The sequence below is a fragment of the Littorina saxatilis genome, linkage group LG6, assembly GCF_037325665.1.
Source record: "Littorina saxatilis isolate snail1 linkage group LG6, US_GU_Lsax_2.0, whole genome shotgun sequence".
Classification (NCBI taxonomy): Eukaryota; Metazoa; Mollusca; class Gastropoda; order Littorinimorpha; family Littorinidae; genus Littorina; species Littorina saxatilis.
Window position 1 is genome coordinate 33,999,867 of NC_090250.1, and position 26,524 is coordinate 34,026,390.

The following is a 26,524-nucleotide window of genomic DNA, read 5'->3' on the forward strand; positions in this document are numbered from 1 at the left end:
TTCATATGCTAATCTACTGACCTTATTTTAGTGTTTTGTTAAAGGTAAAGGCAAATTATTTCTCATTTGTTCAAGTCCGCCGTTCTTTCATATCAAAGTTACACGAAATAAAAGAAAAAAGACAGGGGTTCATAATTTGTAACATACACACCAAATCTAAAACTAGCTAACATGCTGAAATAATACAAGACAACAACCGCAAACAGCTCGAGTGCTTTAGCGAGCCTGTGCATGGATGAATACTGGCCCAATAAAAATAAATAAATAAAATAGAAACTTCCCACATAAATTATTTTTCCAAAACTCTTACCTGGTTTTTCCTGCTCCTCCCAAGCCAACAAACATGAGCTTAGTGCGCCTGCACTCTGTGAACCCGCCAGCCAATCGCTTGAGGTAGGCCTTGACGGATTCCACGCCTCTACTCACAACCTCATTGGGCGGTGTGCGCAACGAGGGGCAACTCAATAGTCGGATTGCTGCACAAATAAAAAATATAAAGCTACAAATGAGTCCTTTGATACCAATGACATCAAGTTCAATGTGAACTTAATCTGCGCTTGCTTGAATGTAGACACATTTTCTTCTCACTATTTCACTGAATCAGGCGTCTACAGCTAGACAGATTACTCACAAAACAGCTGCACGCAAACATCAAATTTATCCATCTAATTCATCAACATGACCGGACACTTTGTCCATATATGTATTACATCCATCTTAGATAGTTAGTTACTTAGTTAGTTGTTGCTTTTTGGGTCCAGCGGACCATATAGGCCAAAATCAGGACCCCTCCATCTTAGATCTAAGAATGATATTCATGTCATGGCATTTAAGAAGATCACAAGAAGTTCTAAATTGTGTAACTAAGCAAAAGAAGCAATGCTAACAAGCCAAAGACAAAGGTAAGAAAACAAAATTTCCAAGCTGCCAAAACATTTTTCAGCAAAATTCACTTTTCTGGCTTTGAAATCAAACCTGAGATTAATTCTCCAACCATGAAAGTTTCTCATAATAAGCTAGAAGAGGTGCAAGCTGTGAAAACATGCCAAGTCATCCAACAATGGTCAACTTGAGTACAGCTATAACATCTTCACAGACAAACAAAAGACAGATCCTCAAATGTTAACTCCCATGAGGCTCACATAACCTTCATACACTGACCAGTTTTCGACAAGACTCACTTTTCAGGCTAGGCAGATGACCCAGCGAACCGGGCAGACTCTCCAGCAAGGGATTGTTGGCCAGGGAGAGAACGGCGAGGTTCTGCAGTCGGCACATGTGAAGCGGAACGGCGGTCACAGCCTGGTGGTCTAGATGCAACTCCTCCAGTGCAGCAAGTGTAAAGATCACTGGTGGGATGCCTCCGAACTCCTCGTCATCTGAAATGGAAAAATAGGATATGCAATTGAAGAGTGTAAGTGTGTGTTACCCAAAAAACCCAGAGTATGACTGTCCGATGGTCGTACACGAAAAAGCCCACTCCTGCCCATGTGTGAACGTGGGAGTTGCAGCCCACGAACACAGAAGAAAGAGGAGAAGAAAGAAATGTGAATCTGTACGCACAAAATCATGTCGTGTATTTTTTGTGCTCAATAAAAATTCAGAGATAGGTACCTTTTTGGCTGCCACCATCACACACATATTAACCTGAACAGGGAAACAAACAGACAATAAGCAGCTAGCTAGTCAGACAACAAACAACCGTCCACACACAAACACACACACACACACACACAAACACACACACGCTCATCAGACAACAAACATGCCTGCACACACACATTCACACAAACACTGCAGCCTGATAAGCAGGATATATTTTCAGGAATATCTGCATCGAAAGCAAATATTCATGCCTTTTATCACATCTCTATTGTCTATCAGAACGACCAACACTATCAAGGATAACTCACTGATATCCTTGGATCCAATGCGGGGGACATCCCAAAACAAGTGAACGTTGAGAGCAGCAATCTCGTCTGCGTCTAGCATCCCGTTCTTGTTGGTGTCAAAATCATGGAAGAGCTTCAGAATTTTCTGCAAGTCAGTATAAAAACTTGTGTTATTGATTGGTATTCTAAGCACTCCCCAAGTACATTGCAATCAAACCCCTTATTTATGACGTCCAAAATTTGAGAAAATTAGGTCTTGATAAAGAGAGAGAGTCTCAAAATGGAAGTAACGTCTTTACAGAGGTTAACTATCAACAGAAAATCAGAAAAATCAAGGTCAATAAAGGGAAACGTCTTGAATCCAGGGGTCATTAAAAATAGGTTATACATTTTCATTGATGGGGATGTGAAAGATACATGAAATTTAATTGGTACCATATAAATGAAAACTTAGCAATGATTTCTACTTTTATCAATAGAGAGATCGATCATTGTAACTTCAACTGATCTGTTCTCAAATCACAATGACAGTTACCGCTTGCATCATGAAGAACTTCCGTACATATCTAAAGTCCAAATTTATTTCAGAAAAGGGTAAATGTTCCTATTTCTGTACACACAGAAAATTTGAATGTATTTCTGTTTTCTCTCTCTCTCTCTCTAATTAACAGAAAACTGATACGTTGTAACAGGGTTGATGTTACAAACAGCTACAGTAATTCCATATTACATCACAAATACATGTTTTAGTAGATACTTTTGCATGTAGTGTATACATGTGCTTTTTAAGCACATTGTTATCCAGAATTAAAGTGCATTCACTGAATGGTTGAGTGAATGTGTAAGTCAGAGAGTAATGTAAATGGGTATGAAAACATACATACATGTAGATAAAGAATGAATGTTAAGAATGAGTGTATGTGTCTCAAAAGTATGTGTCATCTCCTATGAAGTTTAACAAATCTTGTCAACTTTTGTTCTGTGAGAGCAGTAGGGCTAAATTGTTTTGAAAGCAATGATTTGCAATGTACTAAAGTTTCAATAAATTACTTTCTGATTTCTTTCTGCTCACATAATTCATGTTGGTAAAATATAAGCTTTGGATCTTTACAGGACACCATTCACTGAACTTTTTTTTGTACATGAACTCAATCAATCTTTCAGACTCTTTTGAAGAGAAAAACCAAGATACCAATAAGAGTGCATGGAAACAAAAGGATTCGCACATATAAAACTCATAACAACCAAAACATCCCTTTTAAAAAAAAACCCAGACAACAAAGCAAATGAAACTTCATTAGCAAACAACAAATCTTGCAGTGGTTAAACCTTTTAATGCATTTATTAGTTACCAGGCAACTGATAGGCAGGGAACAAAAAAATTTCCAATTTTTATACACATAATTAGGTGATACTTATTTTGTTAGTTTTTACTCCATGGTTACCTTTATCCAGAGTAGAAAAGATCCTGTCTACAAATTATCAAAGAACAGTGACAAAGATTGGTATAATGAAGAATTAACAAGAATGTGCAGCGCCATGTTAAGAAAGTGAGATAAAACTTAGATAAAGTGAGGTAAAAAATTAAAAAAAATGTGTTCCTCGTCTAACTTGTTTTTTCTTGTTGGTTTTTTGTAAGCAGGGAGAGGATGTCCTGCACATTGTTCAATGTATGTGCAAACATTTAGCACCATTATTGTGTGGAGTAATGCTTTAAATCTAAGGAATAAATCTGCAACTTCATTGGTCTATTTCAGCAAGCAAAACATGTAGACATGAACATAATTAATTCAGAATGTAAGGGTATTCAGTGTGGTTGTGGGGGGATGGGGGGGGGGGGGGGGAAGAGGTAAGAAACAGGTGGTAAGCAACAAGGACATAAGCAAACATCATGCTGAAAATTTTTACAAAATCAGTCAACACTCTAATGGAAGGACGAAAAGCATTACAAAGCAGTTAGCATGGGTGCATAGGGGGTACAAAAACTCTGCCTGAAAAATCCTCAGAGCCGTCTATATACACCATGAGTTGATTGTTACTCATCCTTACATCAGACTGTCATTTCCTTCCAGCGCTATACTTGCTGAAAGTTATCAAACAGCCCTAATTCCCACTTCAGGCATAGCTTCATTCACCCACGAGTTAGGCATAAAATTCACACTTCTAGTTTAGCCTTTGAAATGTTTTTTTTAAACATTAGCAGACAACAACTGCATGTATATCATCTAGAATTTTACAAAGCTGTCAGAAGAAAAGGGGCAAAGGTCTAGAAACAAAGCAACATGCACACAGATCTCTCTTTTTGCTTTTGGTTTTAGCTAATGGATTCATATTCACCTCTTGTTCCAGAAATGTTTTCAGGTATCTGTGCTCTTCAAACCAAGCCGAGTACTTGTCCAGAGGGAGACTACTCTGACTGCCTTCCATTGTCAGCCACGGCATACCTGCATATACATAAATATATAATCAGAAGTTGGAACATTTATTTGAAAAGCAAAGCAGTTCTTACTCGAACTGGACACATGAATCCTGTTGAACTCCCCCTGATAACTATGTATGCTCCAACACACATCCTAGTGAAGTGCCCCTAATAACCAGGGTTTCATTTACTAGTGCGCCTTGCGCCATTGGCGCATGACATCTCAAAATGTCCAACTGGAATTGCCTTCAGTGCATGAAAGGGCGCACTGAGATTACGTACCACTGCACCACCCCATGTACACTTTTCACGGGAGTACAATGTTCAGAATGAGCTAGGCAAAAACGCGCACCAAGCCGAGCAACTTGCGAGTTTGTAAAATGCAATGTGATTTGCTTTTAAAATGTAATTCATTAGTATTCAACCAATTCTGCGAACTATCTGTGCTTGCGCGATTACCTCTGTGGAAACTGTCAACAGAAGCGATATCGATCGAAACACAGACAAACACACACACACACACTAACCGGATACACTGGCAAATTCTCATATCAACATATGGCACTAAATAGCAGTATTTTGCATCTTTCGACAAAAGCATTTTCGGAACGCCTAGCCTGCTTTGAGCGTTTTGCCTTCGACTATGTAATGTCCCATCAGAATTTGGTTGAGGGGGACAAATGTCCCATCGTCTTTTTCTTCCAGGCTAAACCCTGAATAACTATGAGTGTATGCTACAGCACACATCTCAGTGAACTCCTTCTGATAACCCAAACACCCTATCCCTAGCAGAAGCACACAGGTGAAAAGTTCCAAGGTGCTGGAGGTTACCAAGCTCCATGTAAATGAATATACAACCCAATAATGACACACCATATCCCCCCACATCACAACCCTCAACCTGCCACACACACACACACACACACACACACACCATAACTCACCCCCCACAAACACTCACCCCCACCAACTCACACACACACTCACCCCACTCATCCAACCCCCCCCCCCTCACACCGGTCTCGAATAGCAGCTAGCATCTGCTGAGGGGACATTAAAATTTAACAAGAAGAGCAAACGCTCGATCGAGTCACTTTCGCAGTTCTGAATATTATATGAGGCATCAGATGGACAGGAAGAAATTGCTATTCACAACACAATGAGTCACGTTCACATAAAATTTGAGCCCGGTCACTTTTATAGTTTCCGAGAAAAGCCCAACGTTAAGTTGTGTGTTGCCGAACAGAAAAGGCTAGTTATCTCCCTTGTTTTTCTGATAACGTTCGTAAAAGGCTACAGATGTAAATACTTTGATGTAAAGAATAATCCTACAAAGTTTCAATCACATCCGATGAACTTTGTCAAAGATATAAAATGTCTAATTTTTCCTTTGACGCTGACCTGTGACCTTGAAAAAGGTCAAAGGTCAACGAAACCATCGTTAAAGTGTAGAGGTCATTGGAGGTCACGACTAAACAAAATATGAGCCCGATCGCTTTGATAGTTTCCGAGAAAAGTTTGTCAAAGATATAAAATGTCTAATTTTTCCTTTGACGCTGACCTGTGACCTTGAAAAAGGTCAAAGGTCAACGAAACCATCGTTAAAGTGTAGAGGTCATTGGAGGTCACGACTAAACAAAATATGAGCCCGATCGCTTTGATAGTTTCCGAGAAAAGTCCAACGTTAAGGTGGTGTCTACGGACGGCCGGCCGGACGGCTGGCCGGACAGACTAACACTGACCAATTACATAGAGTCACTTTTTCTCAAGTGACTCAAAAACCAACCCCCCTCACACACACAGACACTGACCACACAGATGCAGAACCCTGAGGTGTTGCAGCTTGCTGAGCTCCATGGGCAGGTCGGTCAGTGCGTTGTAGTTGAGGTCCAGCTCACACACACACACACACACACACACACACACACACACACACACACACTCACACACACACACACACACACACACTCACACACACTGACCACACAGGTGCAGAACCCTGAGGTGCTGCAGCTTGCTGAGCTCCATGGGCAGGTTGGTCAGAGCATTGTAGTTGAGGTCCAGCTCCACCAGCTCCGTCAGGTTGCCCAATGCAGACGGCACCTCCCGCAACTGAAGGCCTCTCAGCGTCAACTTGCTCAGCCAGCTGGATGTGGGGAAGCTGCTCGGGAGTGCTCGGAGGGGAAGGTTGTGGAGCTCCAAGACCATGAGGTCCTCGATCTGGAAGATGTCGGCGGAGAGAGTGGCGATGGCACTGTCCTTGATGACGACCTTCTCCAGCTGATGACAGGTGGAGATGTTGGGGGGGAGTTCCTTGAGCTTGTCGCACTCTTGCAGTATCAGCACCTGGTGGACACAGTGAACATGGCTGGTGTGAATGTTTCTTACCGCAATGTCAAGACAAATTCCCGTCCCCCGAAAGCGGAGTATGGCTGCCTGAATGGCGGGGTAAAAACGGTCATACAGGTAACAAGAAGAGCAAACGCTCGATCGAGTCACTTTCGCAGTTCTGAATATTATATGAGGCATCAGATGGACAGGAAGAAATTGCTATTCACAACACAATGCATACCTGAAGCATACCTGTGACCTTGAAAAAGGTCAAAGGTCACCAAAGCAGACGTCAAAGTGTAGAGGTCACTGGGAGTCACGTTCACATAAAATTTGAGCCCGGTCACTTTTATAGTTTCCGAGAAAAGCCCAACGTTAAGTTGTGTGTTGCCGAACAGAAAAGGCTAGTTATCTCCCTTGTTTTTCTGATAACGTTCGTAAAAGGCTACAGATGTAAATACTTTGATGTAAAGAATAATCCTACAAAGTTTCAATCACATCCGATGAACTTTGTCAAAGATATAAAATGTCTAATTTTTCCTTTGACGCTGACCTGTGACCTTGAAAAAGGTCAAAGGTCAACGAAACCATCGTTAAAGTGTAGAGGTCATTGGAGGTCACGACTAAACAAAATATGAGCCCGATCGCTTTGATAGTTTCCAAGAAAAGTCCAACGTTAAGGTGGTGTCTACGGCCGGCCGGCCGGACGGCCGGCCGGCCGGCCGGACAGACTAACACTGACCGATTACATAGAGTCACATTTTCTCAAGTGACTCAAAAACCCACTCGTGCAAAACATGAGTGAACTTGGGGAGTTTCAGCCCATGAACAAAGAAGAAGAAGAAGAAGAAAAAGACGGACAAATTCCCAACCTTGGGCAATTAAAGACCCCCTAATTTAAGACTCACGGCGACGGGCGCTGTGGCGTGGTGGTAAGACGTCAGCCTCCTAATCGGAAGGTCGAGGGTTCGAATCCCGGCCGCGGCCGCCTGGTGGGTTAAGTGTGGAGATTTTTCCGATCTCCCAGGTCAACTTATGTGCAGACCTGCTAGTGGCTTATCCCCCTTCGTGTGTACACGCAAGCACAAGACCAAGTGCGCACGTAAAAGATCCTGTAATCCATGTCAGAGTTCGGTGGGTTATAGAAACACGAAAATACCCAGCATGTTTCCTCCGAAAGCGGCGTATGGCTGCCTAAATGGCGGGGTAAAAACGGTCATACACGTAAAATTCCACCCGTGCAAAAACACGAGTGTACGTGGGAGTTTCAGCCCACGAACGAAGAAGAAGAAGAAGAAGACTCACGGCCATTTAGTTATTGATCCTTTTATCCATAATTGACACCATATACACAAAGACCGCAACACGGTGGCCTAGTGGTTAGGCGTCCGCCCAGTGAGTGGGAGGTCGTGGGTTCGAACCCCGGCCAGGTCATTCCTAAGACTTTAAAATTGGCAATCTAGTGGCTGCTCCGCCTGGCGTCTGGCATTATGGGGTTAGTGCTAGGACTGGTTCTGTCTTGTGTGTGGCGCACGTTAAATGTCAAAGCAGCACTGCCCTGATATCACCCTTCGTGGTGGACTGGGCGTTAAGCAAACTAACAAAATACACACAAAGGCGAAAGTCGTACTGAAAGTCATCTGGAATATGGAAGACGTCAACCGATCTGCACTTTGTTGTCAGAAATTATCCATCCAATCTTTTCAGCTTATTACAAGAAATGATCCATCTACTCTGTTCAACCTTTTAAAACTCACCTGGAGGTTTTGAAACTTGGCAAAAAAGTTGTTCGGCAGAGCAGTCAGCTCATGCAGAGCGCGGTCAAAGGCGTTGATGGTCTCGCCATAGGGCTCAAAGTAATCCAGGCTGAAGACGCTGGCTGCCTCAGCCACCAAGACAGGCTCGATGGCAAAGAGATGAGCCTTGCACACCACCGTGTAGCAGGTCTTGCTGGCCATGTAGAAGCGCCTCTTGAAGAGACAGTGGGGGTCCTTCACCTGGGCGGAGGTGGTGGTGGATTTGGTGTGCTGGTCATCGTGGGTGATGGCACTGTTGACCATTTGCGTGCCTTCCTCCATGGCCAGCTCGTACTCCAGGCCCCCGCACGGCTCGGCAAAGATGTGGCACAGCGAGGCGTACACTGACAGCAGTGTTGTCATGGCCGACTCCAGCTGGGGAGAACAATTAAAAAAACTGCAGGTTTAGCATAAACATATACAGACAATGAGCACTCTGCATGCAGTCTCACACAGAGCAAATCAAATACCGACTGAATGGGCGTTTCCAGTTGCGTTGTTCTTTATACTTGTCTGGGAATACACACACACGCACAAACACACACAAACATGGAGTACGCACAGCAAAACAAATACTCAATGGGCAATGCCAAATTTGTGTTGTTCATTTCATCAGGTTGGGAAAACACAAACATGCATGCACATACACACACACACTAAACCCACGTCCCCTCACACACACACTAACCCCCCCCCCCCCCCCCCCCACGCACACACCAAATAGACAAACAATGCTAAACAGCCGTCTAACCTGCTGGCGAGGAAGGGAAGGTTTACCACCGCTGAAAATGTTGTCACACATGGGCAGCAGCAGCTTCTTGGCAATGAGAGCAGTGTAGGTCCAACCACTCAGCATTGAGCCGAACATCAGCTCATCCGACAGGGGACTGGACGGCTTGATAGGGGGTATGTCCACAAAATGGATCGGCTCGTCGATGTTCTTCTCTTCCCACCCTGTGATCTGTTTCTGGTCTGAAAGATTCAATCTTAAACCTCTCAATCTCTGAATCAAAGAAAAAATATTTAAGTTTATGAAACTGTTGATTATAAATAAAATGAAAAGGTCAAAAGTAAGTTGACCTGTTGGTCTTTCAGTGGACAGACATACAAATAACGCAACAATTAAAAGAAAAAAAAACTTAGTTCAGTAATGCTTTGGCTACTCAATATATCAAGATCAACTCGACCATACAAGTAGCTAAGCTGTATCTGTACTCGTACTCCTAATTCTTATGTTTTGTCCAACATTATCAATTCATAATACCTGTCTATGCCTCCATTCATATTGCACTGGTAACTGATCCCATGAGCTACCAATGATCTCACTCTCTCAAGTCCCCAAAGTTTCAAAATAGCAGGTAACGATTCTTGACAAGCAGAGGCTGAGAAAGCCAGCAATGGTGCAACTCCTCAGAAAGAGGCCAATTCCATTCTTTCTCCTTTTGTACTCATTTGCATACACAAACACACACACACACATGCACACACACGCATGCACACACAAACACACAGAATGTGATAAAGAAAAGAAAAGTGATGAGGAGAAGTCAGGAGTTGAAAAAATAAAAGGAAGAGGAGGAGGAGGATGACACCAAAGACAATGAAGGAGAATAGGAATAAGAGGAAGATGGCGACAATGAAGAAGAAAAAGTGATGTAAACTAAACTGACCAGACAGCATGCACAGTCGGTGCACCTCAATGTCGTTGAAGATGGCGGGAATGCTTGGATAGCAGAGTTTGCTGAAGTCCAGGCCTGATGGCAGGTACGCAAACGTTTCTCCAATGCGTGTCCTGAACGCGTTGTTACCATTCACCCAGGTGCTCGGCTTGCGCGACACGTTGACAATCTGAAGTTCTTGCACTGCAAGAATTAAACAGACGACTTATTCTATCTTACTCATTAAAAACAGAAACAGATTACTTACGCATTGATTTAAAGCACTGTAAATATGCCCACACACACACATGCACAGACACAAACACACATCTCTACCTTAAGAATCATTAAACAGAGCAAAAAGTATGTACACCAGCAAAATAAAAATAAAAATATTGTTGTGGTAATAAAGGGGTGAAAGAATATTAAATTCATTACAGACAGATTCTTTCTTTCTCTTTTGTAAAACAAAACATCAATCTGTTACAAGTACAGATTGTACAGCCCTCCAAGCCTGACCGCTGAATACAGTGGAACCCCCATTTAGGACCTCAACAATTTCAGAAAATCAGGTCTTAAAAAGAGGGGAGTCTTAAAATGGGGTAAATTTACAGAGGTTATACACATAAAATCAGAGAAAACAGGGTCTTAAAAGGGAGGGAGTCTTAAACTGAGGGGGGGGGGGGGGTCTTGAGAGGGGGGTTCCACTGTACCCAGGAACACAACAATAATTACACACTCAATAAAACATACGGAGTCAGTCAGACAGACACATGGACAGCCAGACGGACAGTCAATCAGAAAGAGTGACTGACCTGTTAGCCGGGTGGGTATCTTGCTGCAAACAGCCACAGACTGCAAGGAGTTTCTCAGCCAGTTCGAGTCCAGCGCCTTGATAGCCTGCTGGCTTGCCTGGTTCCACACAGAAAGAGTTTATATGCATTTTACTTGCTAAAACTGCTGCTGTTTCTCTCTCTTTTTCTCTCTCTCTTTAGTTATGCAGACACATGCTCTCATAGTGACGTCAAGCATTTGCACATGCACATCAGTAACTGTAACACACACACACACTCACGCACACACATACACTCACACACACACGCACACGTATACACATACACGCCAATGCACACACACACACACACACACACACACACACACACACACACACACGCACACACACACACATGCACAGATAAATTACCTCTGACAGCAGATGAAAAGGGACGAACATGTAGGCATGCTTTGCAGAGGAAATGTTTCCTGAAAAAGAAAAACATCCATTGCAATTCACATTGCATTCTTCACAGAACACACACACAATGAAAGTAACTGAAACAGAAATATGACAATTTAGCTAGTGCCAGACAAAAAGGGTGCACAAAAACTTAACTCATCAGTTACATATCATATACTTCACATGCTTCTTGTATGTTTTAAGGGAATATGTAGTGTCCAAAATATCAGCAGTTTAATTCCGTGTTCATGGTTTAAAGCAAAGAAAACACATGTAAAAGTTGCTCATACAGTAAAACCTGCGAGCAAAGGACGCTCTAGGGGAGCCTTCCCTGACCTCCTGTCGACCACCTGCAAACAGAATAGCCTGGAGAAGGGTCTCTGCCTCCTCATCCCTTATGTTCCCCTGATGACTGTTCCAGTCAGGGGACTGATGATGATCCTAGAAAGTGAACGACTGAATGACCAAATGCACAAATATACAAAGTACGAACCTCTAGGACTGTATCCCAGAATCTCCAGTGCAGCCTGCACCTCTGTCTCATTCTGTTTCTCTGTCTCTGGGGGTGCATCACCAGCGGCTTCAGGGGCCTTGCCATCAGTAGCGTCCTTCGGCATGTCTGGCGGCTTGGCCCGCACGATTGTCTCATAGGGAATCTCCTTCAGCTGGATCTTGGGAGAACTGGAACACAAATTCTCACATAGAGTTGCACCCACATGGTTGAATGGCATGCCATGATGTGGACACGCAAATGCAACAATATTTCTCACATACATGACACTCTCTCCTGCTCACATATACACAAATGTGCTTTTGCTTTGCACAAGCAAGCATGCATGCATGCATGCATGCACATAAGCACATACACACCTTCCCACACACACACACACATATGAACATGCACACACACACGCACACATTAAAACACTCACACACACAAACAAACACACACACACACACACACACACATGAACACATTAAAACACACACACAAACATGAACACGCACACATTAAAACACACACACACACACACAGAACAAATCAAAACCCAACACTTACTCAATGGGTAGTTCAAGCTGGGAGTTGTTCTCTTCACCAGCTGGGGAATACTCCAGTGTGACCATCTTGCCGTTCGCAGAGATGCTGACCACCACACACTCAGCATACATGTCCCTGAAAAAAAAATTCATGTTTACAAAAAGAAGGGAACAAGCAAAGCCGAAATTGAAACTGGACACATAACCAAATGTGACAGGAAGACTACCGTCGCCCTTCACAGCAGACTCTGCAGAGTTGTTCGTCTTTGAAGTTCTGTTTGTGATGGGGTCTGGCGGCTTTTGTCTCTCTGTATGTTCATGGATTCCTTTGCGAATGCATAACAGTTTTTATAGGGCTTAGAAATAAGCTCTAAAATTCTCAATCCTGTTTGATTGGACTTTGCCTCCAAAGGTGATTGTGGTGTTTCGGCACTCGGTTACACAAACAAAACACACAGAAAAAGAGACCAAACAGATGCAAGATTTGTTTAACTGTCTTGGCCACATTTTCAACCCATTTATCATTATCTTCCATGGGTGGTGTCTGTAAGTACTATCAACTATGCCACCACCCAGCCTCTCCTAACTGTTATCTCTCAGACCTCTTCCCACAGTCTGGTATCATCAGTTAAAATAAGAGTACATTGTGCACCCTAAACTTGTTCCAGCACAGCATCCTTATGCTAAAGAGTTTCACTCTGTGCTCAGCTCTGTTACTGTATGCTGCGTATATCTTATGCTCTATACTTTAATGAATAAACTTTGTGATAGACATTCGTCTGATGTTATACTGATGTGGCCGAGAGTGTGACCCTACGATAGCCTCTGAATATAAACACCAAACACCATACTATTACAGTGTCAGCCAGACATTTTCAGTCTATCACTAGTCGAAACAGACAAGTCCTGAATCTCACCGATTTAAACCTCATAATACCAGAAACAAAAGTGTTTGTATCTAGAAATTCATCATCTGGCTGACATATTTTCACTATTTATACTACACAGTGCATTGGCATATTTGGTTGTTTCACTTGCCATCATAACTGAGTGCTCTCTACTGTGGAAACCAGGCTCCATGCTGGTTATATGTGACTGGTATGTATAGGATGGCAAGCACAATCGCTGACCTTCTTAGCAAACAAACACGCAGCACGCGAGTGCTACAACAAGTTGTGAACTTTGAAACGCGAAAGACAAATTACTTGAATCTGTCCGTGACCATCACACAGGGGATCGAATAAAAGTAATCGTCATAGAGAGATGCATGGTCATTATGGAAAGCTGAAATAGCAAATAAACTTGGCATGGATCCTTTAGGATGGTTGCTGTGGGCAACCATTAAGAGAGGGGTCGCCAGAGCAGGTTCAACTGTAATAAGCTTTGCAACTCACTTGGATATCTCAGCCACCAGCCTCATCCCTCTTTGCATTGTGTTTGGCCTGTCAAGGGTCTGAAAATGGAAGAAAAAAACACATCCATTTTTGGGTATTCCACACTGAAGATGTAAGTTTACTCTCACATAAATCTTTGAAATGTTGGAAATGATTTATTCAGATAATGTTGAAGAGTGCATGGGTCTGCTAGTAAATAGCAGGTGTAAAGTCATAAAGCATATATAACAAACAAACAGAAATAAACACAGCATACACAAACCTACAGACACAGACGGAAATTTGCTATGCTAACTTGTTTTTTCTGTCCCCAGAACTAGAGTCTACTTGGGACTTAAAGTGGTTATATGCTAAGACGAATATTCGCAAGTTTACATAGAAGGCAGGGGTAGGGGTAATTCCAATCCATCTACGCAAAAACAGACACACACACACACAAATTTATAGACACTCACAAAAGTACAGACAGGCAGACAGACAGACAGGCAGGCAGACAGACAGACAGACAGACAGACAGACAGACAGACAGACAGACAGACAGACAGACAGACAGACAGACACGCAGGAAATACCTGCCTCTAAAGACAAAACAGGCAAAGCGAACACCTAGCAACTCACTGGGAACTTGGGATAGGTGAGAATGGCGAAGGTTGCCATGGGTAGCACACAGCTGTAACTGCCAGATTTCAGCCAGTATCTATCCACTGAGATGCCGTTTTTGAACACTTCCAGTTTATAGCGGGCCTGGTATAAGAAAGAAGACAAATATCGTTTTATCCACAGCCTTAGCCTTTTGAATACCATAGTTTCATCTGACAGTAACAAAGAAATCAATATAACCATTCTCAGAGCCAGTCTTGCCAAAAACCTTGCTTTTTACACTTTAAAAAAACAAACATACAAGTATGAATCAGCTAGAATCAATACATATGAAAACTAAAATGGATACTATCAACGAACAAGAATCATATTTACAAATTATTTGACATTTAATTTAATTAATTAATATTTACAAATTAATTGACAAACTGTTAATGTGAATGTCTGATTGACAAGCACAAAAAAAAATGTCTGTCAACATTCTATAAAAATTACCCTTTTTTATTTTTCTTATTTTACATTTTGGAACGTGTGTTCAGTCTATCTGTTTCGGGTATCTTTTTGCAATAGCTTAATGTCAAACACAAAATATGGAAACTGTGCTAACATACATTTCGATCTGGCTCCGAGTCAGATGCTCTTGTCAACAATGTGACATCAGTCAGTTGTGTGTTGAAGACTTTCAGCGTCAATCTGAAAATAAACAAGAAATTCCTCCGAGGTAGGAAAAACACCCCCGTCAAAGGGAAATAACCTTCTCAGTTGGTGGCAGTGACTGAGTGAGAATGGTTATTTCCCTTTGACCATTAAGATGTCCCTCTATAAGTCCTTGTATAATTTTAATCCACCAATAACTCCCTAACCGTGTGTTTGACTGGTCCCAATTTTTGTAAGGACCGTCTCAGGAATGTATAGAACCTGTTCACCAAGTTTGGTGACGATCGGTCCGTTCATTCTTGAGATCTATATGCGAACACAAACACACAAACAAACAAACAAACAAACAAACACATCGACCGAAACCTATACACACCCCTATACCGGGGGTGTAAAGACAGTTGCTTACATGACAAGACTCTAGTACACACATGAACTCTTTATCAGATAAGTTATCTTATCTATCATGTATTGTATCAGGCCACATTAAATACAAACAATCAAGTTAAAATGACCGGCACGGTTGGCCTAGTGGTAAGGCGTCCGCCCCGTGATCGGGAGGTCGTGGGTTCGAACCCCGGCCGGGTCATACCTAAGACTTTAAAATTGGCAATCTAGTGGCTGCTCCGCCTGGCGTCTGGCATAAGGGTTAGTGCTAGGACTGGTTGGTCCGGTGTCAGAATAATGTGACTGGGTGAGACATGAAGCCGGTGCTGCGACTTCTGTCTTGTGTTGCGCACGTTAAATGTCAAAGCAGCACCAACCTGATATGACCCTTCGTGGTCGGCTGGGCGTTAAGCAAACAAACAAACAAACAAAAAGTTAAAATGTACCAGAAAGATGGTGATCTTTTCACCAAGAAAAAAAGTACAAAAGTGCAACATTTTTGACTCCTCACATCACAATTCAATGTTTCTCATCGCTGAAAGTCATCAAACTTGTCATCACGTTGCTTCAAAAGCATAATCCTGAATGTAATGCCTGTGGATGCAACGAACTACAACTGCAACAGATTGCCCAATTTAAAGTACCTCCCCCCCCAACTGAAGACTGTGCCTGCCAGATATTGTTAATTAAATCTATGTAAATTAAGTTACCAATGTTTTAAGACTTTTTTTTTAAAGACTTTTTTTTCTTCTTCTGTTCAATTATTTTGTGTATCACTTTATTTATGGGCGGGGATCTCGCTTTCAGCCCTCACCGCTGGCTAGCACCGTCCTTTTCAGGACAACGCGAAAAGAGAGCAGCTTGCGTCAGTCTCTCCTGCCAGTACATAACCTCTCCACAGCAAGCCCTTTGTAGTGCCTCCATCGTGGCGACAGGCGTGAACTGGGTACCGAAAGGCCCCAGGCTGAACTACAAGGACTCGGAGGAGGTTGGCCCCTAGACGTGTGGCATGCAGGCCCACCGGCGTGTGGATACGCCCTGGTGCCCACGAACCAACCCCCAACTATGGGTTAAATAGCCGGGCAGGACAGGCTCGTCAACCCTGGAAGGCAGCTGTCCTAGGAGAAGATCACTCCAAAATTAAAACGAGGGCAGAGGAGGCTCACTATCCCTGCAAGGAAACTCCTCTAGGAGAAGGACCACTCCAAATTTAAACCCACGTAGTCCCCCGAAGACGGAAGACATCGGCCATTAGGCGGGGAGCAGACCGGATGTCTACGCTTACTACGACAAATGATTGTGTCTAGGTCGAATGTTCGTGATGGGCGGGGATGTATAGCTCAGTCCGTAGTGCGCTGGATTTGTATCCAGTTGGCCGCTGTCAGCGTGAGTTCGTCCCTACGTTAGGCGAGAGATTTATTTCTCAGAGTCAACTTTGTGTGCAGACTCTCCTCGGTGTCCGAACACCCCCAAGTGTACACGCAAGCACAAGACCAAGTGCGCACGAAAAAGATCCTGTAATCCATGTCAGAGTTCGGTGGGTTATAGAAACACGAAAATACCCAGCATGCTTCCTCCGAAAGCGGCGTATGGCTGCCTAAATGGCGGGGTAAAAACGGTCATACACGTAAAAGCCGTGGGAGTTTCAGCCCATGAACGAACAAACAAACTTTATTTATCATTATCTTTTTTGGTTGAATGTCCTTCTTTTCAGAGTCCATTTTAACTTTTCAATGACCTCGTTTTCTTAGAAATTTTTAGGTCTTAAAAGGGGGGTGGGTGGGGGGTTGGTTACTGTAGAGCAGAACCACAGAAGCTGGCACTTGCAGAAGACACTTGCTCCTACCTGTGCACCAAGAGACTCTCGGAGGTGGCACTCTGCAGGATGATAGTCAGGTCGTCCTCTGTGTACTCACGCCCAGAGTCCAGCTGCAGCCACTTAACTGTCAGTTTCTCGTCATCTGGCACTGATCACAATGGAGAGACAGGCACAGAGATAAATTACAGCTACTGGAATTATGCCCCCCAAACGACCGTTGAACACGATAAAGTCTTGAGTCTTGAGCAAAGTGAATCTACAGCATTCAAGGATATACAGCACATAAAGCACAGCCCCATCAAGCGATAGTGGCTGAGCTATTCATGTACAATAACTATCTTTACTTGTGTGCTTTGTATTTTAAAATTCATGAATGTGCATTGAAAACTTTGTAAAATGTATTAGTTTCTTTCAATGATTTTTATTATTTGATTTTGAATTGTGTACAGAATAATTCATTTATGTATGTTTTTGTGAGGCGCTTACAACTGTATCAGAATTTGCGCCATATAAATATCCTCATTATTATTATCATTATTATTTTAAAAAAAAATACAACAAAACATATTTTATTCTCTCAAAAGGCGCAAACAGCATATAAGCCGCACAATACTTGGACTGAGATAGTGCAAATTCCAAAAACTGACTGTCATGCTGTTTAGTACATACATTTAGCATTCATTCAAGAAAATCAATAAAAAAAACAATGAAGAAAATAACTTCTTACTCTCAACTGCATTGATCTGCATGAAAAATGTGAAACTCTCCCCTGGTTTGAGTGACCCCATGTTGCCCTTCATCGTCAGTGGCTCCACCTAGGTGCAAAGTAAAACCGATGCTCCACATTTCAACACTAAAAAATATCACTCTGAATGCAGTTTACCCATGTTTATTCATATTAATGTTTATAAATTCAGAATGAGAATGCCGCTGAATTGCTGCTTGGAAATACAGTTATATATATATTCATATATGTACATATATAATTAAACATTATGTGATGAAAACACTGGCAACAGGATATGGAGAAAGTAACCAACAATTTCACAATTATAAGAAATTTATTTTGTAACAAACATCAAACAACTGGATGTTTGCGACACTCAAAACCCAAAACCCATTATCCATCCATTCACATGTAATTTTACAACAAAGCCAATCCAAAGATTGTATCATTTTCTTTACTTAGCACAACAATCCTCCTATAGCCATGAAGTATACCTTTCATAAAAAACACACACAGTGGATTACCTCCTTTTAAAGACCTTGAGAAATCTGACAAACAAAATCAGATCCTGAAAGGTAGGATCGAGTCTTAAAACGGAGGTAAGGCCAAACAAAAAAATAGGTGTGGTTACGGTAACATATCCCAAAAAAATAGGGTAGGAAGGAAGGCAATCACTTTTTTTTTTTAAACTTTTTTTTCTAATGTGTACAAATTAAACCTACTTGACAGGGAAATAAGTGTGCGACTCGGGCGCTTTCGCTTTCATTGCATTTTCTGCACTCGTTTTCTTGTTTTTTGTGTTTGTGTTTTGACAAATGTAATAAAAAGTTATGGGGTCGGCCCCTAAAAATAGGGTAGGTCGGGTTACCGTAACCACACCTATATTTTTTTTTAGGCCTAAATTAAGTCACGAAAAACAAAAGTCGAAAAGAGCAAGGTCTGAGAAGGGGGTGGGGGAGGTTCTAAAATCAGGAAAGAGGGGTGGGGGGGGGGGGGTGTCTTCTTCTTCTTCTTCTTCTTCTACTGCGTTCGTGGGCTGCAACTCACACGTACACTCGTGTTTTTTGAACGAGTGGTATTTTACGTGTATGACCGTTTTTTACCCCGCCATTTAGGCAGCCATACGCCATTTTCGGAGGAAGCATTTTCGTGTTTCTATAACCCACCGAACTCTGACATGGATTACAGGATCTTTTTCATGCGCACTTGGTCTTGTGCTTGCGTGTACACACTGGGGGTGTTCGGACACCGAGGAGAGTCTGCACACAAAGTTGACTCTGAGAAATAAATCTCTCGCCGAATGTGGGGACGAACTCACGCTGACAGCGGCCAACGGGATACAAATCCAGCGCGCTACCGACTGAGCTACATCCCCGGGGGTGTCTTAAAATGAGTGTTCCACTGTACACAAATATGCATGTACACTTAATCACTATTGCCTCTTTGCCAGCAACAATTCTGCTGGGGTTAAACGACAAAACCCACCCTGCATCACATTCTATCTTTCCTTAACACCACCATCCACCCAATCATACCCATCATAAACACATATACAGTGGAATCCCCGGGGCCCTTTCAAGACACCCCCCCCCCCCCCTAATTTAAGACTCCCTCCCTTTTAAGACCCTCTTTTCTCAGACTGTCTGTTCAGAGCCTTTGTAAATTTACCATTTTAAGACTTCCTCCTTTTTGGCTCACGTAAGTGTAGCCTATGCGATGCTGACTTTTGTCTGTCTGTGCGTGCGTGCGTGCGTGCGTATGTATGTATGTCTGTGGTAGAAACTTTAACATTTGACTGAACACCGAAATACTAATTTTACCTGGTTATTATTCAAGCAACAGCTTCAAAGTATTGAAGCAATGATCAACATTTTGACGGCACGTATGTAGTTAAAGTGCAGGGTTGTGATGTAGCGGAACTTTCCGCTACAAAATGTAGCGCCGCTACAAAAAAAAGTAGCGAATAGCGGTAAACTACTTTTTTTTTCGAAAGTTGTAAAAGTAGCGAAATAGTAGCGGCGCTACTTATTTTTTTTGTAGCGAATAGCGATTTTGCGCTACAAATTCCGCTACATGTGTAATCTTTTAGGGATATTTGTGTTGATCGCGTGGTCACAGATTTATGAGCTGCTAACGAGTGTTTTCGGCGAATACTCACCGGAAGTTACACCGGAAGTTACATTGTTTTGAATCGCGATAGGCCTACTCAATGATCGATCGATCATTCACACTCAGTTCACACTTCATTCTCAAGAGCAAACGATGGCAGCCGGACGTGTATTACCGAGTTTTTTGGATAATTTTTTAGCAAGCTTTGCTTTCATCGAGAAGGAAGACAAGTTTTTATTTAAATGCTTGTTGGGTTGCGCTCCTGCGAAAGTGTTCTTGTGTGGAAAAACACAACTCTGCCCAGCTCTGCTGCGGTTGAACGGCTGTTCAGCGCCGCAGGACTGATCCTGACCCCTAACAGGGGCAGAGTAACAGACAGTAATTTTGAGGCCAAAGTCCTCATCAAATACAATGGCGGAAAGGTGTGAAAGATGTGATAAACAATCTGCTCTGCGTGATCGTTTTAACTTTTGTTTTTTAGTGAAGATTTTTGTAAATAAAATGTATTCTGACTTTGATTTCTTGTTCTGTGTTTACTGCTTGTGTGGAGTTAAAAGTAGCGGAAAAAGTAGCGGCTACTTTTTGAAAAGTAGCGGAAAAGTAGCGGCTACTTTGTGTAAAAAAGTAGCGGAAATGTAGCGGCTACAAATTTTACTAAAGTAGCGGAGAAGTAGCGGCTACTTTTTAAAAAGTAGCGATCACAACCCTGTTAAAGTGTGTATCCAAAGAAAACGGGTGGTGGGGGGGGTAAAAACAGCTGACTGGTTTGTGTTGTGTGTGGTATGTAGACCAGGTCAGGTCAAGGTTAGGTCAGATCGCGTGAAGGATTGTGGTATAGATACAGTTATCACCGAGCTGCAGTTCGCCGATTCGGAGAAGACGATTTCACATTGTTCGGTTTCGTAGCTCCAGAAAAATAGATAAAGAAGATACGAAGGAGATTTTCTACAGGTTAATCTGCACAGCGTGTTTCCAGTGTCTGCGCGAGGAAGCGCTGTTGAAAGCGCAGTGTTGATCTGGCCATCTGGCAGTCGTGTCCCCGTAAGTAGGCTACAGACAGACAGATCTAGATCTAGTGTCTCGCACTCTTGCACCGTGTCACCTATGCTTACTGTGTGTGTGTATGTGTGACGGAGTGATTGAGTTTGTGTTACTGTTTGTCGATTTCTTACGTGAGCCTTGAAGGCTTCGCCTCTTGTTAAGACCTGATTATCTCAAGATTTTTTTTATGTCTTAAAAGGGGGGTTTCCACTGTACACAGATATGCATGTTCAATGGCTATTACCTTGTAGCCGACCACATTTCTGCTGGGGTTGAACAACATGATCCATCCCGTCAGCTTGCTCCGAACCTTCACCAGGTTCACCTTGTGACCAGGGCTGACACCACACAGAAGTCAAGTTAAATGCTTGATAAACACACACTTGCATACATGTGCACACACACACACAAATAGCAAGCACGCACGCACAGTAACAAATTGAGATTTAAGCACACACACTCATGTGCCCATATACGTACGCATGAACACACATACTCTAACTTGCACATAACACACACACACACACTCACACACACACACACACACACACACACACACACACACACACACACACACACACACACTATTTTGTCAAGATTGTGTGTCAGAACATGATGCACTCAATAACATTTAAAAAGTTTGAAGAGCAAGATTGCATTCTTAAAGAAAAAACAAACACATAACGTGCCACATGCGGATGCACACACAGAGTAACTTTTACACAGCTGATAAATAAAAATTAAAAATATTAATTCATGTGTACCTTATCCACAGGTTTCCGTACTTGTAGCAGTCAAAAGCACTCGGAAGGCTCCGAGTCTGGCAGAATACAAATAAAAATGCTTCAAGTAGAATTAAAGGAATGAAGCTGCCAGGTCTGGCTTGCTTTACATAAAACATATTTGCACTGCTTCCAAGGAACTACTGATTTAAGCTAAAACCTTTAGACCAGTAATCTGGTTTATAAACAGAGTACAACATTTAAAGGGATACATTTACTATTGATCTGACCATTTTCGGGGGAGTTTCTAAAAAATGTGAAGAATCTGGGGAACCCACTGTACCTTATAGACGCACACGGCACAACTTGCTTAAGAACGCACCACAAGAATGGTAATTAATCAAATCAAAGTGAGTGAATGCGCTTCAGGGCGGTCACCTCTCTCCTAAGTCTGAACTGAAAAGGCCACATTTCAAGATATCCACCTTTCACCCCTCCTAGCAGGTATGAAACATGGAAAAGGTGTGAAGAGAGATCAAAATAAGATCAATGTGCCAAATGTTACCAAAATATATTTTTCTAGTAACAGACTGTCAAGCAACTTTGCATAGACAGTAAATCATGTAGAGTTCTGACAGTTTCTGGCCTCAAGATGTGGCAGCTACCAAGCTTCTTCTTCTTTGTTCATGGGCTTAGACTCCCACGTTCACTCATGTTTTTAGCACGAGTGGATTTTTACCAGTATGACCGTTTTTACCCCGCCATTCTGGCAGCATACACCGATTTCGGAGGAGGCATGCTGGGTATTTTCGTGTTTCTATAACCCACCGAACTCTGACATGGATTAAAGGATCTTTTCTGTGCGCACTTGGTCTTGTGCTTGCGTGTACACACGAAGGGGGTTATGTCACTAGCAGGTCTGCACTTAAGTTGACCTGGGAGATTGGAAAAATCTCCACTCTTAACCCATCAGGCGGCAGCAACCGGGATTCGAACTCACGACCTCCCGATTAGGAGGCCGACGTCTTACCGCCACGCCCCTGCGCCCGTCGCAGCTACCAAGCAAAAGTATGCTTAACCTAATTCAGCTCCACACACTTTTACCATGTTTGAAGGTCATAGATCCCTGGGAGTGCAGAAAGTTTCAAAGCTTTTACTTCACAAATGTCAGAGAAAGCCTTAAAGTTAATTTTTCTTCAGCGGGCACTATCTACAGACAAACACTGCTCATATTCTTATGACTCAATAACTAATGTGAGTCGAAAAAGTTAAAAAAAAGTGAAAAATTCAGTATGGGTTAACAATATCCCTTCAAAGCACGTTGGTTATTACCTCGTCCTCTTTGGGTTCCCATGGTTCCTTCTGTAGCAGCTTGACCGCCTCGCCTACCGAGTGCATGCCGACAAACGGGTGGAACCCTCCCGCTGGTATTCTCAGCTTGCTGGTCGTGTATACCTGAAAGCACAATCAGTTTCATGATTACATGTACTCACATCAGTTATATCACAAGAATGTAAAACATGTAGACTGCTAGCATAAACAAATATGGAAAAAAAGAGAGAAAAAAAGAAAGGCGAGTTATTGGAACGTTTGATTACAGACAAAAAGAATCATTCACATTCTTTTCGTCTTTGACTCTCCCTGTCTTGATATTGAAGAGTCAACATCTGACTGAGCTAAGTTCTTTTTCTTTTGATTGTCCCATCGTTGTTTGTATGTCCATCCATTACAAAGACCACTGAGTCCATGTACTTGTAAATTATGTTTCTCAATGTCTATGATAAAGCGTTTCAGAAGTTAAACTTTCTTGTTATTTGATACTTGCACTACAGGATTCAAAGTGGCCACTTGCTTACGTGACTGAATATAACCTGCAGGGTCTTCAGATATTTTACTTTTGCTTTTGTGGTTACCATTCACAAATAAAATAATCTACCACTGCCACAGATTTAGGTGCTCTGCAACTCATAAGGCTTTATCTTTCTTGCTGATTCTGCGCATCCAATACATACATGCAAAACAAGTACAGATCTTTGAAACTATTTCATTATACAAAAACTACCCCCCCCCCTCATCCCTTCAACCTGAGCAACCAAATACAGAATATTAATGTGCCTCATAAGTATATTGAAACCTCCAGCTTCAAAAACGTTTCAAGCATTGACCCAAACATAACCCTGTTCATCTGATTTAACAATAACAATAACAATAACAGCACTTTATTGTCCATTAAAATATTACATAAAAATGGAAATTTTTCTTCGGCACACCCTGTCTGCCTGTAAACGATTATAACAACAATTGTATGGGACGACACACATAAAACATAAAACATAAAAGGGATACAATCAAATATGATATTGCACTATGTAAATTTACCCTCTCATATCACAGGAGTTGGGTTTCACAGCCGAGTAATCACATTACAAATATTTCCCACACACCTTCACATGTACGTATTGTTTGTTTTTTCCCAGCCGACCAGCCTCTACGTGATGCGAGAAGAATTTAAAATGGTGACTGCAGAAGGCAGGAATGACTTTTTAAACTGGTTTTTGCGTGCCAAAGGGACCTTATAACGTTTACCTGAAGGGAGAATTTCGAAACAGGGGTTGAGAGGATGGATCGGATCACGGACAATTTTGAGAGCTTTCCGCTTAATGGCAGCTTCGTAGAGACTGGTCAGCTGTCGTTGGGGTTGCCCAACAAGCTTGCTAGCCGTCGCAACAATGCGGTGGAGTTTAGCTTTGTTTTTAACATTTGTGGTACCATACCATGTCACAATGTTAAAAGTCAGTATGCTTTCAATCAAACTGCGATACACAAGTTCCATAACACTTTGATTGACATTAAAATATTTAAGCTTCCTGAGAAGAAAAGTCGCTGCTGAGCTTTCTTATAAACAGCATGAACATGATCACTAAAAGTCAGCTTATTGTCAATTGAAACCCCAAGATATTTGAAGGTTTCCACAAGTTCAACTTCCTTGTCGCTTATTCTCACTTTTTGGGGACCACAATTATCACTCTTTCCTCCAAAAATCATTTCTTTTGTTTTGCCTACATTCAACTGCAAGAAACTGGACTTGAACCATTCATTCAGAAGATCAACTTGGGTAAAATACTTTGACAAAGTTTCGTCGTCCTTCAGACGCCCAACGAGGGCCATGTCGTCTGCATATTTAATGAGGGCTAGAACTGGATCATTTAAAAGCATGTTGTTTGTGTAAATGGAAAAAAGGACAGGAGAGAGAACACAACCTTGTGGGGCCCCGGTGTTTAAAACAACTTCGTCTGAAAGCACAGAATGACCAAACAAACGGTTGCTGAGGCTGACACGTTGTGGCCGATCGCATAGGAACTCCCTGATCCAGAAAATCAAATTATTGTTCACATCTAACTGGACTAACCTCTGGATAAGTATATGGGGCTGAATCGTATTAAAGGCTGATGAAAAATCCATAAAAAGAACTCTAACCGTGTTCCCTGCTGTATCTAAATGGCTGACAATCATGTTGATAAGCGTGAGTGTAGCATCTTCGACGCCTCTCTTTGCCCTATATGCGAACTGAAGGGGGTCCATGCGATCTGCCACAGACTCAGTGAGCTTGTTACAAACAAGCCTCTCCATACATTTCGCTACAACAGAAGTCAGTGCCACAGGGCGAAAATCATTTAGTTCTTTTGCGTTTGGTTTCTTGGGTACAGGTGTTATAGTGGAAGTTTTCCAGGAACGAGGCATAAAATGTACATCGAGAAAGAGCTGAAACAGCTGAGTAAAAACTGAACCAAGCTGATCAGCACACACTTTCAAAACACGTCCGCCTAAACCATCTGGGCCTGGTGCCTTACTTGCATTAATACGTGAAAAACATTTTATGACATCCTTTTCCTCAAACTGAACTGGACATGGTGCTAGAGAATCACATAACTTATCTCATTCTTCCTTATAACTGCCGACATCGAATCTGGAATAAAAGCTGTTCAAATCATTTGCAAAATCAAGAGGGTCATCATGCAGTCACTCTGACGCTGGTCCCTCCCCATCATCGTATTCAAACCCTTCCAGGCAGCACTGGCGTTCCCCACAAACAGACATCTTTCAACTTTATCTTTGTACTGCAATTTAGCTAGTTTGACCTTTCTCTGAAACTCTTTATTAAATTCTTTAACTTTAGAACTGTCCCCGTTCAAAAAGGCCATCTTCTTCTCGTTCAATACAGCTTTAAGATCCTTTGTAATCCACGGTTTATTGTTTGGATATATGGTGACAGTTTTGGTCTCGATCACAGTTTCTTCACAGAACTGAATGTACCCTGTTAAAGTGTCGGCAAGCTCTTCGTTGTTCCCATTGCTGTCAAAGAACATTTGCCAGTCTGTACTCTCAAAACAGCCTTTCAGCTCCTCTGAATTTTCGTGGCTCCACACCTTTTTACACACAGTTTTTGGTTGATCTCGTTTCAGTTTCTGTTTATATTTAGGGACAAGGTGTATGACGTTATGGTCCGATCGCCCGAGTGGTGGCCTACACAGTGAGACAAAGGCATCAGGAATGTTACTGTAGCACATGTCCAAGGTATTGTTAAGTCGAGTTGGGACAGTAACGCACTGGTTCAGATTTGGCAATAAGGGCGTGATGTCGCACGTGTTGAAGTCACCCAACACAAACACACCTTGGTCCACTGACCTAGATAGCGC

The 26,524-nt window shown here is 42.3% G+C and overlaps 1 protein-coding gene across 1 annotated transcript in view; it reads right to left on the reverse strand.

The window, feature by feature from the left end:
• The window catches only part of LOC138967991 (uncharacterized), a 137,391-nt gene that overhangs the window by 60,049 nt on the left and 50,818 nt on the right, over positions 1–26,524 (reverse strand). The window contains exons 34-53 of the mRNA XM_070340552.1: positions 23,160–23,282; positions 21,870–21,925; positions 21,350–21,443; positions 17,956–18,043; positions 17,256–17,376; positions 14,977–15,058; positions 14,384–14,509; positions 13,766–13,824; positions 12,394–12,507; positions 11,827–12,014; positions 11,301–11,359; positions 10,912–11,023; positions 10,109–10,300; positions 9,190–9,410; positions 8,400–8,813; positions 6,294–6,657; positions 4,230–4,336; positions 1,914–2,037; positions 1,182–1,379; positions 311–476 (exon numbers count right to left, since the gene is read on the reverse strand). Of these exons, the coding sequence (XP_070196653.1) occupies positions 311–476; positions 1,182–1,379; positions 1,914–2,037; positions 4,230–4,336; positions 6,294–6,657; positions 8,400–8,813; positions 9,190–9,410; positions 10,109–10,300; positions 10,912–11,023; positions 11,301–11,359; positions 11,827–12,014; positions 12,394–12,507; positions 13,766–13,824; positions 14,384–14,509; positions 14,977–15,058; positions 17,256–17,376; positions 17,956–18,043; positions 21,350–21,443; positions 21,870–21,925; positions 23,160–23,282 (3,008 nt within the window). The remainder of the gene's footprint in view (positions 1–310; positions 477–1,181; positions 1,380–1,913; positions 2,038–4,229; positions 4,337–6,293; positions 6,658–8,399; positions 8,814–9,189; positions 9,411–10,108; positions 10,301–10,911; positions 11,024–11,300; positions 11,360–11,826; positions 12,015–12,393; positions 12,508–13,765; positions 13,825–14,383; positions 14,510–14,976; positions 15,059–17,255; positions 17,377–17,955; positions 18,044–21,349; positions 21,444–21,869; positions 21,926–23,159; positions 23,283–26,524) is intronic.